Source organism: Falco punctatus (assembly GCF_963210335.1).
Source record: "Falco punctatus genome assembly, chromosome: 5".
Lineage (NCBI taxonomy): Eukaryota > Metazoa > Chordata > Aves > Falconiformes > Falconidae > Falco > Falco punctatus.
Genome location: NC_137584.1, coordinates 43725200 through 43739406, shown reverse-complemented (window position 1 = coordinate 43739406; position 14207 = coordinate 43725200). Strand labels below are relative to the sequence as shown.

Here is a 14207-nt window from a genome sequence, read left to right as displayed (position 1 = left end):
GGGGCGGGCCGGGCCGACTGCCGGGCCGGGCCGGCTGCCAGGCCTGGGCCGGGCCCCGGTGCCCCCAGGGCACCGCTCTCTCGCAGGCCAGGCCGGACCGCGTTCCCTGTCACCCCACGCCAGCGGCCCCGTGCCCAGCGCCGACACGGACCCGGGCCGCCCGGCCGCCCTTCCCCGCCGCCGCCGCCGCCAGCGCGAACCTGCCGGGGGGACGGGCACGCGGGGACATCCGGGCACCCGCCCGGCCGGCCGCGCAGCCGCTGAGGTAACCTGGCCGCGCCGGCGCCGCGCGCGCCCCCCACCGGTTGCCCCGCCCCCTGGGCCGCGCGAGGGAGGCCCGTGCCCGCCGCCCCGCCCAGCCCCGCCCCGCGCGCTCTGTTGCCCTGGCGCGCGCGCCCACCCGTCCGCGCGGCCGTTGGGGGCGCGGCCGGCAGCGGGGCCGCGCGGGAGCCCGGCGGGCGGCGAGGCGAGGCCAGGCCAGGCCGGGGGAGGCGAAGCGAGCGCCGCGGCGGCGGGAGCCCGGCGGGGGAAGGGGCGAGGCGCCGCGCAGTCTCCCGCGCCCTCCTGCCTGCCTACCGACGGGGACGGGTGAGCCACAGCTGTCCGCGACCGGCGGGGCGGGCCGGGCCTGGCGCCCCCGGCGGGGCTGCGTCTCCGCTCCTGGCCGCCGGCGGCTGCCTGGCAGCCGGGTGGTAAACAAATGGCGGCCCGGCGGGGGCGAGCGCCGGGGTCGCTGTGGGGCGAGGGCGGCCGGGGCCCAGCGGCGGCTCGGTCGCGGCTCCCCGCCGACCCTGACGGGTCCCGGCCGGGAGGCGGGGTCGGCGCTGCCCGCAGCCCCCGGAGGGGACCGCGGGGGGGTCGGCGTGCGTGCTTCGCCGGCGTCCCCTCCTCCCTGCCCGGCTCCCGCGGGGCCCGAAGTGCTGCGTGTGAGCCGGCGGTAACGTGCCGTGGGGGGCGGCCGTACCCCCCCGCCGCCTGGCCCCTCGGCGAGCCGCGGTCGCCGGGAGCGGGCGGCGGCGGAGCCAGCGCTGCCGCTTCCTCTTACCCCGCGGGGCTGGCAGCGCTGCCCGGCGCGCCGCGGTGGCACGGGGGAGCGGGCAGGGCCGCGGCCGGCCTGGCGCAGCCGGGGCATCTCCGGTCTGCGTGGAAGGAGAGGGAGAGCGAGCAAGTCGTCCGGAGGTATTGCTGAGAGCCTGCGCTAATCCCCCCTGCCCAGGCGTTGCCGGTAGCTGTGCTCACATCATGCAAAGGATGGTGGTTTGTCGCTTCTCCCATCTTCTTGATGGCTATTATTGATGTGCATGGGAGCCCTTCCTTGCCTCCTTTATGAAGGTAAAGAAAGTTGTGTGGCTGTACTCCTGTAACCCCGCAGGTCGGCCGTCGGAAGTGTGCAGGGAGGTGACAGCAGCTTGTTGAACAGCACACTTGCTGAAACAGTCGTGCAGCCTCACTTCCAGAAGTTCTAGCATCGCTGTTGTTTGCAGCAGGTCTGAGTTCTCCAGGGAAAAAACCCTTGGGCTGGAGAGGTTGCTTTCCTTTGTCCTGTAAAGTTCTATTCGGATTTCGCTGAGAAGCTTTTCATAATCCTCGTTTTCCTTTTGCTGATTATGTCGTTAATATGCCAGAATAAGTGTGTGTTAACATACTAATCCAAAACGGCCTGTGCTGCTGTAGCAAAATCATCATCACCTTGCTTGTGCTAGCACCTCAGGCAAGAGAGCTTCCTCTGCTTTCTCTAGAATTGGTGTGTAGCACTTGATGGTTAAATTCTTTCCCTGACAGCTGCTGCCTTCTGCTGCATGTTAATGTCATACACCTTGACTTGTGCTGTGATCTGGAGGGTTAAGGTTCATGCATCCCTGCTGATGAGGATGTTAGTTACACTTATTTATGATGTACCCCTCTCCCAAAAGTACAAAACTATTATTAAAAGAACTTTTGTTGGTAAGCAAGTTAAATACCTGGAAGACTGAAAAAAAAGACTTGGCAACTTTAATCCGTTTTCCACTCTATAGGAGGTGAATACCTGTTCATAATTTCCTGATAGTGGTCAAGTTTCATCCAGAGAAGAAATAGATTCAAAGGGTGAATTGGGGTTGTATTGCAAGCTGAGACTTTTTCTGGGGTCTCTGTGTTGTTGTTTTTCAAAGTTAGAGGGTGTTAGAGAACAGGAGAATCCCAGCAGAATGGGCAAAGGTTATGCAAAAGCAGTGGTTTTACTTTACTTCTTGAATGTTCTTTCTTTTACACTAAATTCTTCTTCTACTCAATTAACTTCTTAAACTTGGATTATATTTCACTTGCCTCCAACTTTGTTGTTAGAAGTCTTGTGGGCAAAACAAGTGCAGAGTTTAACTAGCGATACCTGCTTGGAAACTTTCTGGGCAAGATTTCTTCATGTTTTGGACAGCTGAGTTTTTGACATAGGTCGTAAAGAGTGTCTTGTAGTACCTTTGTGAGAAAGAAAGCATATTTCTATTAGTCTTCAAGTGGAGGTCCTGCAGCTGCTGTGGATTGCAGCTTCATAACAAACCTTTGTTTTGTATTCAGCCCAGTTGAACTAAAAATAATAAAACCTTAATATTGATAGGCCTGTTTCTTTGGTGAGTTTTGTTTCAAATGAGGAAAATGCTGTTTGCCTCTGGCAATGAGATCCAGTGGTATAGAGATGGGAGTAGGGAATCATCTATCTAGTGATCGTTATACTGGTGACAGTTCTCTTTCAGTTTCCTTATCTGCACAATAAGAGTAAAGGTTACATGAGTATTTGTTGATGAGATGGTTAGATTGTATAAAGAGAAAGTATTCCTCAACAGACCACAAATAAATGGGTAGTTACATTTCTGAGAGTTACAGAGAAATCCTACCTAAGCTGTCCCAAGTGTTTGGGCAGTGTCTAGTCTCAACACTGAATGAAGGAAACTGAAAAAATCTTATAATACAAGCTGGTCTAAACCAGGCAAGTTAAAATGGCAGGGGACCTCTAGATTCTGATTTACTTTGCAAGCTACTGTTTTTGATAGTTTCTGAGGTGACACCATGTCTTACTTTAATTTTCTTCTAATCTGTTAATGCTACTTGAATGTACAATACCCTGCAGGCCCTTACTGTCTATGGAACATCTAACTGAGTAGTTGTTGGCCTCTGAGCCAACAACTGAGAGGTTTAAACTTAAGGCATGAGAAAGAGAGGCATGGTGAGGTAAAATTCTGATTGGCATAGTTACAGCTCTTCATATAAAACTTAAGGTAGTGATTTCAGGCCGATCATTGGGTAGTGGCATGTGGTTCAGACTTGGTTACATAGGTGCTGGAAGGTGGTTGGTGTTTGTTGAAGTTTAAGCTTTGTATTTCTTTATTTAGAAGCATCTCTAGTAGAAATGTAGTTTTTCAAAAGTCCTATGTGACAGAGAAATTTGTTGGAGTGACAGATTCATTTCAAATAGGATCTTTTTAAGAGTGTCCTTTATTGACATAGCTGTAGTGCTCTTACAAAACCTTGTTTTGGCCAAGTCACTTGTCATCGGCTGTGGAATGTGTTTGGATGGGAATGTTCAGCTGGGGTCTTTGGGGGGAAAAAAGAATAGCATCAAGCCCACTGACATTTGGAAAAGGCAGCTTAAGTGATACTAGAGATCAGAAGTTGATGACTCATTGTACATCCTAAACCCGTGCACAAACTTGTAGTGCAGATCTTTGTGTTTTCTAGTTCTTCATTCAAGTTAAAAGCATATTGAAAGAGCTGGTATAACATGTTCATCATGAGAGATATTCCCAGCTACCTGTCATCAACTGTTTGAGATAACTGAGTTTTTGTTTAGAAAAGTTTTTTTTAAAACTGGGTATTTTTTACTATTTCCATGGGTCAGGGTTTTTATGTCTGCTGTCTGTTTTTACTGTATGGTGGTCAGGCCATTGTCTACTAACAAGGGTGTATTTTTAATAGGAAAAGTAACCTTATATATAAAGAGTACATGAAATCTACATTTCAGTCTAGTGTCTTGGAGAGAAGTTGTGTTTGTGTTCCATTTACTTTAAAGTTTGTTTTCTTATTTTGCTATGGGAACTGGTTAAGACCTGAAACAGTATATTAACAAGATGTTTGGCCTGATCTCTGTAAATATAGAGGTCAGGAATTCTGTGGCAACATGTACAAATTAAAATATGTAATAAGAATTATTTATTAATGTTCCATGAACACATGGAAGAAGCAGCTTGTAATAGTAAAGAGCTTTTTAATATTAAGCAACTGCTTAATAAGTTCGCATGTCTGAAGACTGACGCTGGACAAATTCTAACTAGACTAAAATGCATTTATAAAAGAAGCAAACTAAATTTTTTTTTTTTTTTTTTAGTTCTCCAGCTGTTGCAATCTTTAATTCAGGTTGGTTTTTTTTTTTTCCTTAAGTGGCTCCTGCTGGGCCAAACCAAAGAATTGAGGGAAGTAGGTCAGAATAATAACTTTTAATATCTTCTAGCCTTAAATATAAACAGGTAACCATCTAGCGTGACTTAACAGCTAGCAATAAGCTAAAATGACAAAACGTAGGTTGCGCTTGCCAAGTTTGTAAAAGCTTGTTTATTTTTCCATAAAACCTGCAAAATATTTCAAAATTTGTATCTCCAGATAGTGTAAGCACATGACCTTTTCAGAGTATTGTACATATAGAAAGCAATATGTACACCTGAAATGAAACTTTCCTTCTGATCTCATTTCTTGCAGAGTCTGCAGGAATCAAGAAGTCACACTGAGTTCAAGTTCAGAAGTGCTTTACACATGAAATCTGCTGGCTCTCTAGCTGATTCTGCCCTGTCACCATCTCAGCAGGTAGAGTGCTTTTGTGCCTGAGCCATGCAGCAAGTGTAGGTGTTCCTAGTGTGGTTGTCCTGTGTGTGGCCAGAGGCAAGTTAAGGCCTTTGGGTTTCTTCTTTGGGGAAATGTGTCAAGGAGAAAAAAATGCATGGCAGATCTGTCACAAAAGTACTCTAAGGAAAAGCCTAGTAGTTTTGGTTTTGATTTTTAACACTCCCAGTGTTTAATAGTGATAGAAGAAGGTGTTCTATCATTCCATCAGGGCTTCTATTCTAAAATGGGACGAAGCCAGACGCATGGGGCATCAGTGGAGGGTCCACTTTAGTCAAAGCAGTGTTTTTGCTTTGGGTCATTTTCCCCTTGATTTCTGTTTTTTTTTGGGCCACAGTGATTTGGGAGGAAATACTTCGCTGAATTGTCTGAATGGGAGGAAGGTGGTTTGCCACTAGGGAGAAGGGGAACTCCTAAAGTGTTATTCAAAAGAATGCAAAGTACAGGTCAGCTCCTGTAATAAGATGTTTGAGGCAGGAGTAGACATGGAAAAGCTTTTCTTTTTAAGGTTGACAATAAAAAGTTGGGCTTCCTTAGAATTCTAATGCTCACTATTTTTGCTGTATTAGAAGGTTCTTTTTGTTTTGGTCTGGTTTGTTTTTGAGGTAGATGGATAACTTTAATTTATGCTTCAAAAAGTAATTAGTACATACTTCTTCAAAGGCAGATCACTGATAAAACTAGAATCTTTCCAGAAGTATGGAAACCCCTAAAGTTTTTTTTCTTGCAGGAAGAGGCCATGTTTTGAGCCTGACCTTTTTCTGCCTCTTTTGTGTAATTCATATAAATTGTATGGACGATGATGATAATGGTAGAAGTAGCATCCTACTTGTATAATAGTTTGGGCTTTAGTAATTTAAACTCCTTCTCATGTGTGCAGTGATTAACAAAAAAAAAAAATAGACTCATCCTAGTGTGTCAAATATGTGCAGTCACTACCAGGCAGGGAAGATGCTCTCTTCTTTGTTGTGGATGAATTTTGTTCGAGAACGCAGTGAAAACTTGTCTATCCAAATGTTTTGAATCTAGCTTTAACTTCCCTGTTCTGCCCAGTTGTAACAGAATCCAGGGTTGTCCTGATGAACTCGGCGGTGGGAGTTGGTAATTTGTGGCATCCAAAAGGATTCTGCTTCCTAAAAGCATGTCTGATGTAAACTAGTTTGAAGAGATACAAGGCTTCATAAAGTTCAATTTAGTAGCTTCTCTTTCAAGTCAGAAAAAATGTATACAAAAGGAACAATTGCCTAGTATGTAAGATGCTAAAATATGGCCACATGTACTACCTTATTACTTGTGCAACTGGAGCATATACCTTTACATTTGTCAGCTCTTAGTCATGCCATTTCATGTTAATAACTAGCAGTTTGTAATGTTTTCTTTTGAATTTACCATTTTAAAGAGTCGTTAGAAATTAGTATAGCATTAGATTAACTTTTTTGTATGCCCCCGTTTCCTGCCTTCCCAGTGCTGTGGAGAGACATTTAAGCAGGATTTGAGGTACTCAGCTCCCTAATATGAGGACAATGGCTGTACTGGCTTTGGAGGAGCCTCAGGATGGGACTGTTTAACTTTAGACTTTGTGGAGTCCTGAGGAGTAGAGTTAGAGCATCCTCAAGCAGGGATGGCAACTAGTGGTGGCACTTGCCACGTGTCAGTTGAAATGGTGCCAGAGACACCTTGCTGAACCTCCAGTTCATGTTTTTCATTGGTTATTTGAAAACTGATGAATTAAAAAAGACCTCAAACCAACCGACCCAAACTCTACCACCCCCAAACCCAAAATGGGAGCATAACACAGAAAGTTGAAGTGGCTATGCTATTGTAATAATAGACTGAGGTGTTGAGTTTTGGGTACAAAAACTGCTACACTTTTTGTACAGGATAGGCATGACAAGTAAAGAAAAGCTTACCTTCTAGAAGACAGCAAAGCTTGTTTAAAGCATTTGCTAGTCCTGTTAGTCAAGGCGAATGAAAATTATTCTGCCATGCATGGTAGGATATAGAAAAATAAATAGCTTGTTAAATAAATATCTATAGTGCTGCCAATTCTATTTTGGCAGAATATTCTAAAGCTCTTTTTTCTCCCCCCCTTTTTTTTTTTGTGGTTGGTTTTTGTTTTGTTTTGATTTTTTTAATTTTTATACTGCTCTCTGCCTCTTGTTCTATTTTTCATTACTATTTTTTTTTTTTTTTTTAGCCAGCTATCACTTAAATCTTTCTCTAACTTGGTCATTTCCTCACTGAAAGTTTCTGCATCTTACCAGAGTCGTTAGCCATTCTTTTAGCCAGGGACCTGGGTAAAAATGGAAGATTCAGAAATATGGCAGCCTCTTCCACAATCTGCAAAGCAAAACGGATTTTTTTTAGAATGGTTTGCATATATTTGGCTGCCTGTGGGTGAATTTGGATGCTCCTGGGAGTTTAAACCTGTAGTACTGCTTGTATGTCTCTATTCTACTTCCTTGAACCAGTAATTTAAGAACCCGTTGGCCTATTTAGTCAAATTTGATAGAAGGAAGAGTCTCAAAGATAGTTGAGCTTTATAGGTTTGGTGAATAGAAAGTGGCTGAGTAATAAGTGTTCCAACAGCAGTAATAGTTGCTGTTTTCCTATCATATGGGCGCCAAAGAACTCATATAGGGGAGAGTAAGTAAGTAGACTTTGAGCCTGATAATACTAAGTACAACTGCTTATACTTTGTGGTGTAGAAGGAAGTGGGAGCTCACATGCGGCTGAAGTATGGTAGTGACTGAAACCCTTATTATGCTATTTTAATGTTTGTGTTACAACAGCAACTTAAAAGCATGTGGCTGTAGCAGCTGGAATCTTAATCCTTTTAATTATGACAGATTTTCAAAGCATGTTCTGGCTGATTTGGTCAGCTGACTGTATAGTATGTACAATAACATCAAGTGATTGCACAAATTCTGAGAGCAGTGGTCACCTCAGTGGAACGGGATGTATTTTTAGGTTTCTCTGCTAGTAACAGTCAAGTGTGTGTACTTCAGCATCTCATATGAACTGAAGCTAGCTGCTGACACTACACTATCAGAAAAGGACAGCTGTTTGTTCTTGCTCTGGCCATTGATCTGACACTGTCTTCTCACGAAATTATGGCAAGGAACACAGTGGGACTGTGAATAGTATTGGTACGTGTTTTAATGACAGGTATTTTTCTTCAGGTCAGCAATGACACTTTGCTAGCCCTTTCAAATTTCTGTATCAGAGGAAATTAAAGCACTTTGTTACTTCCAGCAAGAGTTTTCTTTCTCTCCCCTTTACCCAACAGTTTTTTCCTTTACAAGGCAGTGTTTGGGAAGAGGGTGGTTCTTGTTCTTAGTGTAGTACTAGCGATATATTAATTTTAGTTCTTTAAAGGAAAATGATTCATATGTGGATCCTCTTAATGAATCAAAGAGGTGCCAAGTTCCGTGGTTCACAATGTTAGCTTACAAAATAGAGTGAGTCATGACCATTTGTTGATTAATGAATGTGCTAATTCTTGAGGTCTTACCCATTTATTTCACCAGTTTGGTAGGGTCATTTTGTTTTTTGCCTTTGAACTTAATTTGCAATTTGATAATTGAATTGTATCAAAAGCCTTAACTAGTTTAAGCAGTCCAGGAACTCATGACTGCCCCAAACAGCTGTTGAGTTTGAAGTCCAGGTATTAAAATTAAAAATATAGAAAAGGACCTTTAATATAAATAAAAAGACTTTGTAGTAACCTATAAATTAAATGTGACATTTTGACTAAATTGAAATTCTGCAGCAGGTGCTGTGAAGTTAAGGCTTGTAAGCAGGACATGGAATTTTAGTGAATGTCCTGCTGATGGTCTACTGATGTCCAAAGAGATTTTAAACTATATATTTAGTTAAGGTGCAAAAGGATTTGAATTTTAAGAGAAATGGGAACTAATATCAAACTTCTTAGCAACCAATAGACTTGTTATTTATAGGAACTGAGAGAATAGGTTACTTCAGCTATTTATTTGATTGTGTGCATAACTGCTTCTGTATAAAAATGATTGCAAGCATCTGTTATAGAACTAAACTAGCATCTACCTTTGGTAAAATGTGGTGGTTTAGAGTCTTCTCTGGCATGCATATGCTGTGAGTTAGTGATATTTGGTGTTTTCACCATGTCTTGTCTCCTCCTTACACACTTCAAAATTTCATTTGCTTGTATGGAATCATTGTTTTGATGAATATTAGTTGTGTGTGAAAGGAGTCCAGGAGCCTGAGAAAAGCCGGTGTCATCATGCACCTTGGGTTTCACAACCTGACTTGTGACCACGATAGTGTGCTGGGGATGAGGATATTTTACTGTCTTAATAGAATGTTCTTCTGTGTAAGCTCATGTAGGCTATCTAAAGATAGTATTTAATGATGGTTGACTAATTTAGGGTATGTCTACACAAATGGTGCAGGCAAACTTGAGCTCGGTTTGACTGTGTTCTGAGCTGTCTGCATGTGGGCCACCTTGTCCTGGAGCAGTAGAATGGTGCAGGCGCGGCAGCGGGCACTGGCTAACGCACCTGCCTTCCGCACTAGAAGTTGCTCGCTTCTGGCCATCTTAAAGTGAGCAGGGTGCATAGCTTTTTGCAAAGTAGGTAAACAATTTTTTTCCTTAATTATTTATTATTTATTTTAATGTTTAACTGTGGGTAATTGATTAAATTAAGCCTTACTGCTACCAGATTGTTTATTTTACGGGAGCAGGACTGTGTTTAGATACATGAAGCACAGGCTGGGCTCTATGAGGGCTCTTGCATTATAAACTACCAATTGTATTTTTCAGGGCTATTTCCATTTTGTGTTAAGTGCTTCAAAATAGATAAATAACCTGAGAGTTTCCTTTTGATCTCTGCTCACCTGTTGACTTGAAAACTAAAGTTTGATTTCAGTATTGCCGCAAGACATTGAAATTTTCTTTCGTCTAGCAATAGGTAGGCTGCTGTATTTGGCAGGAATTACTTAGAGAAGGTTTTGCTGAAAGAACTAAGAATATCTCAGAGAAGTCAAATATTTTTTTTTTTTCATTCTTTACTGAACATATTTAAGCTCTTTGCAGTAGATGCTATCTGACATAATATGCAAGTTGAAAGCAGGTTGTGTGCTGGAAAGGGTTGCTAAAATGTTTAGCGAGTCAGTCAGTCCCTGAGTTCCGTGACTGATGCACTTGATAATTTATTCAAAACTTACTTGTTATTCAGTATATAAATACTAAGGTACGGTGGGGAAAATTCAGCTGTGTTTTGCCTGCTAAGTGTAGCACATATGCTTCTTTGTTAGAAGTGTTCAGGAGAGTGGGTGGCTGAAATATTTGAGTTATCCAAGTTACGACGGATGAGGGGATGCGGACTGATTGCTACTTAAAGTTGGCATGAATTTCAAAGCATTAAAAGAATACAAGTGAGTGAAGTGTCACATAGGTTTCTATTTAAATGCTTTAAATTATTTGAAGTGGATTGTCTAAAAGGCAGCTTTGTTTCCTCTTACCTTCAGTTTGAACAAAAGGAATAATATTCAGCAGTATTATTTTTACAGTTTAGAGTAATTTTAATTTAAGAAGTTTTAATGCATTAAAACTGCAGTGTTTAGTCTGAAGACAATGTACGAGTGCACTTGTTGGCTAGATAAAGAACCATTTCTATTAATCAGAAATTCTGTAAGCGTTTTATTTTTCAAAAGAACTGCTGGAGGGTGAGCAGTAAGGAAAAGATGGAAATGAGAAATGTATTTTTGACACAGTATTTTGAAATTTGGCTCTCTACAAGTCATTCTCTGGTATCTCTTAACTGTAATCCCTGGTGGTATCACTTCTGAGAGGGAGTTTGTTAGAGCTTAGGGGAGAGCTTGGTCACATGCATGGGGCTGCGCTCCAGCTAGTGAGTGATTTTAGAGCTTCTCAAAGTACAGTACAAAGATGCAAAGTTTGCTTTCTTTCCCTGCCCCTTCCTGCGCCCCCTCCCCCCCCCCCCGCCCCGCAACAAGAGTTGAATGTTTTGTGTCAGTGTGTTACAATAGATTATGCAATTAATTTTATTTCAAACTTCATTGCTCTTTGACCTTGTTATGGAAAATTATTGTGATACCCTTATACTTTGAACTTATACTTTGAATATTGTAATCAGGATGGTCATAGGATGCACTAAAATTTACCTTTTGTGTGTTGAACTTGACGTATAGATAAGACCATGTTGGGTAGTACAGTTTTATGTAAAAGTTTTCAATGAAATAAAAGGACTTACGTAATGTGTAGTATAATTGCTACCCTTGTGCAGCAGCTACTATAAAAACAAGAGAGGAGCTATAGGCTATAGATGAAGAAAAAAAGAAGAGTAAGAGCTGTTGTAAAGGACTGCTGTCTGTCGGAAGCATGGAGTGGGGGTGAATGGGACATGACAGGGGATGGAGCTACATGCTGAGGGCTGCAGATTGCCTTAAACAGACCTGCATGAATAGGGTGTCAGAAGCTTAGGTGGTAGCAATCAGCCCAGGGAATAGGTTGCCTGTCTTTAATTTAGAGAACTGGAGATGAGGATGAACCTGAATTCCTTTATTTTGTCTCCCTACTGTGTAGAGTTGTATGGTTTATGATTTCAGGTAGTAAGCCACAGTCAACAATCATGCTTTGTTTTTCATTGAATCATCTATTCGCAATGGACAGGGGAAAAGAACTATTTCAGAGGGAAGGATTATACAACGTTTTTACCTAAGCTGCATATATTATACCGGGTGAATAATTTCATAGGCTGTGTGTCTTGAACTCTGATACAAATGTGTATCCTTAATTTTCAGGGCAACTTTTAAACACCATTTCTTTGAGATAAAATGTCACGTTTTCTCTTAAAATGGCTACTGATCAGTTCAGATGGTGTTGACCTATATCGCTCTGTATATGTAGAAGATGCAAAACTGCAAATAATAGTAAATATTAACAACATGGAGTTAATATTCTATGGTTTTCTCTCCTTTCTCTTCACTCAGAACTGGACTTACAGTCATGGAGGAACATCAGCAACATTTACACTGTGTGAACTGTGTCAGCCGTCGTTGTATGACCAGACCAGAGCCTGGCATTTCTTGTGACTTGATTGGCTGCCCGTTGGTTTGTGGAGCAGTTTTTCACTCATGTAAAGCTGAGGAACATCGCATGTTATGTCCACTTGAAAGAGTGCCTTGTTTGAACAGTGGCTTTGGGTGTCCCTTCATAGTAGCCCGAAATAAAATTGCTGATCATCTAGAAGTTTGCCCTGCCAGTGTGGTATGTTGTACCATGGAATGGAATAGATGGCCAGTCAGTTACGCAGACCGAAAATCTTACGAAAATCTGAGTAAAGATGTTGATGAAGTGGAGCAGCTAGACATGGCTTTAGCCCTTCAAGACCAGCGCATGTTACTAGAATCACTTAAAGTAGCAACTATGATGTCAAAAGCAGGTGATCAAATACCAGAATCCAGAGAGCAAACCTCTGTCAAATCAAGTGACCCAGATACAGTGCATTCAAATGGTTTGATGCCTGTAGATGAAGAGTCGTATGGTGCACTTTATCAAGCTACTGTAGAAACAACAAGGAGTTTAGCTGCTGCTCTGGATATCCTGAACACTGCTACAAGGGACATTAATATGTTAAATTCAAGCCTCTGCATTTCGCCACATGAAATGAAAGAAGATACTGAGATTAAAGAACAAGCTTGTAATGGCATTATTCAGGATAAAAAGTCTGACCATGGATATCCAGATGAAGATAACATAGGAGCAGTTGGGGGAATTAACTTTGATAGTCTGAGTCAAAATTCACAAATGGAGCAAAATGGTTCTAGTGATATTTGTTATGATGTAACGCAAAAACATGACTTAAATCTAAACCTCAGTAACTCCTCACTTTTGTGTAATGGCTTTCATGTAGAAAATGAATGTTCAAAGGTGTTGGACCAGAATGAAGATCTTGGTGTGTCTAATTCAAAACCATCCAGTGTAGCAAATGGTGAATGTACTGCATCTCGTGACGATGAAGAATTACAGCCTTGCAGCTCCTTCCCTGTAACAGCACAACTTAAAGAAGTAATATCAGATGATCACTTAGTTAATGGCAATGTTAATCATGTACTACTTCCCCGTAGTGCTAATGAAGAAGAAATGTTAGAGAGACAAGTGGAGCAGGAGAGACTGAGAAATGTAGATGCGTTTTCAGTTTTACGGCATCGGTCATACAAATTCCTTGTTAGCCACTATTGGTCTGCACCAAAAGAAGACAAAGCTGTTGATACATCAGATTTGGAGATAACAGAAGATCCTATGGGTCTTCAGGGGATTGATCTTATCACTGCAGCTCTGTTGTTTTGCCTAGGAGACTCTCCTGGAGGTAGGGGAATATCAGAAAGTCGCACTGTCGATGTGTATCACGTTGACTTTGGGACCCAAACGTTTTCTCTCCCATCTGCTATATTGGCCACAAACACAATGGTGGGGGAAATAGCTTCAGCTTCTGCATGTGATCATGCCAACCCACAGCTCTCAAATCCAAGTCCATTCCAAACCCTTGGACTGGATTTGGTATTGGAATATGTGGCTAGATACCAAACAAAACAGCGTTCAATGTTTACATTTGTTTGTGGACAGTTGTTTAGGAGGAATGAATTTTCATCGCATTTTAAGAATGTGCATGGTGACATTCATGCTGGCCTTAATGGCTGGATGGAGCAGAGGTGTCCTTTGGCATATTATGGGTGTACATATTCTCAACGAAGGTTTTGCCCTTCAACACAAGGGGCAAAAATTATTCATGATCGCCACTTAAGGTCATTTGGAGTTCAGCCTTGTATATCCACAGTATTAGTAGAACCAGCAAAAAGCTGCTTAATTGGACCGCACAATGACCATCTGAGTAGTCTACCTTTTGAAGTTCTGCAGCACATTGCTAGATTTCTAGATGGCTTTAGTTTATGTCAGCTTTCAAGAGTGTCACGTTTAATGAGAGATGTGTGTGGAAGCTTGCTTCAAGCACGTGGGATGGTGATCCTGCTCTGGGAGAAGAGAAGGTACCCAGATGGAAGTTCTTCTTGGCAGATAAAAGAAAAGGTAAGTTATTTTCTATTTTGAAGATGAAAGGGAAAGCATTAAATTGGTCATGTGTTTGCTTTTTCCCTTCATATTTTCCCTGATCACTATTGTTATTACTGTTTTTTGATAGAATATCCCACCAAGAAACAGATTGTTGTATAGAACAATAATTAGTGAAAATTGCTAGCAGGTTGGTTCAGTCTTCTCCACACTTGAAGTAGTAGAATTTGAATTAGTTTGTCTAGTTTATGCTTGATGTAAATAAATTAGCCTC

The 14207-nt window shown here is 42.3% G+C and overlaps 1 protein-coding gene across 3 annotated transcripts in view; it reads left to right on the top strand.

The window, feature by feature from the left end:
- Positions 1–457: 457 nt before the first annotated feature.
- Positions 458–14207, top strand: part of FBXO30 (F-box protein 30) — a 17271-nt gene continuing 3521 nt past the window's right edge. Inside the window, exons 1-2 of one of the 3 annotated variants that reach the window (XM_080390600.1) lie at positions 458–588; positions 11857–13951. In XM_080390600.1, the coding sequence (XP_080246726.1) occupies positions 11873–13951 (2079 nt within the window). In that variant the 5' untranslated portion in view covers positions 458–588; positions 11857–11872. Of the gene's footprint in view, positions 589–632; positions 1333–1361; positions 4828–11856; positions 13952–14207 lie in introns of those variants that run through there. The other 2 variants (XM_080390602.1, XM_080390601.1) reach the window with 2 other exon arrangements.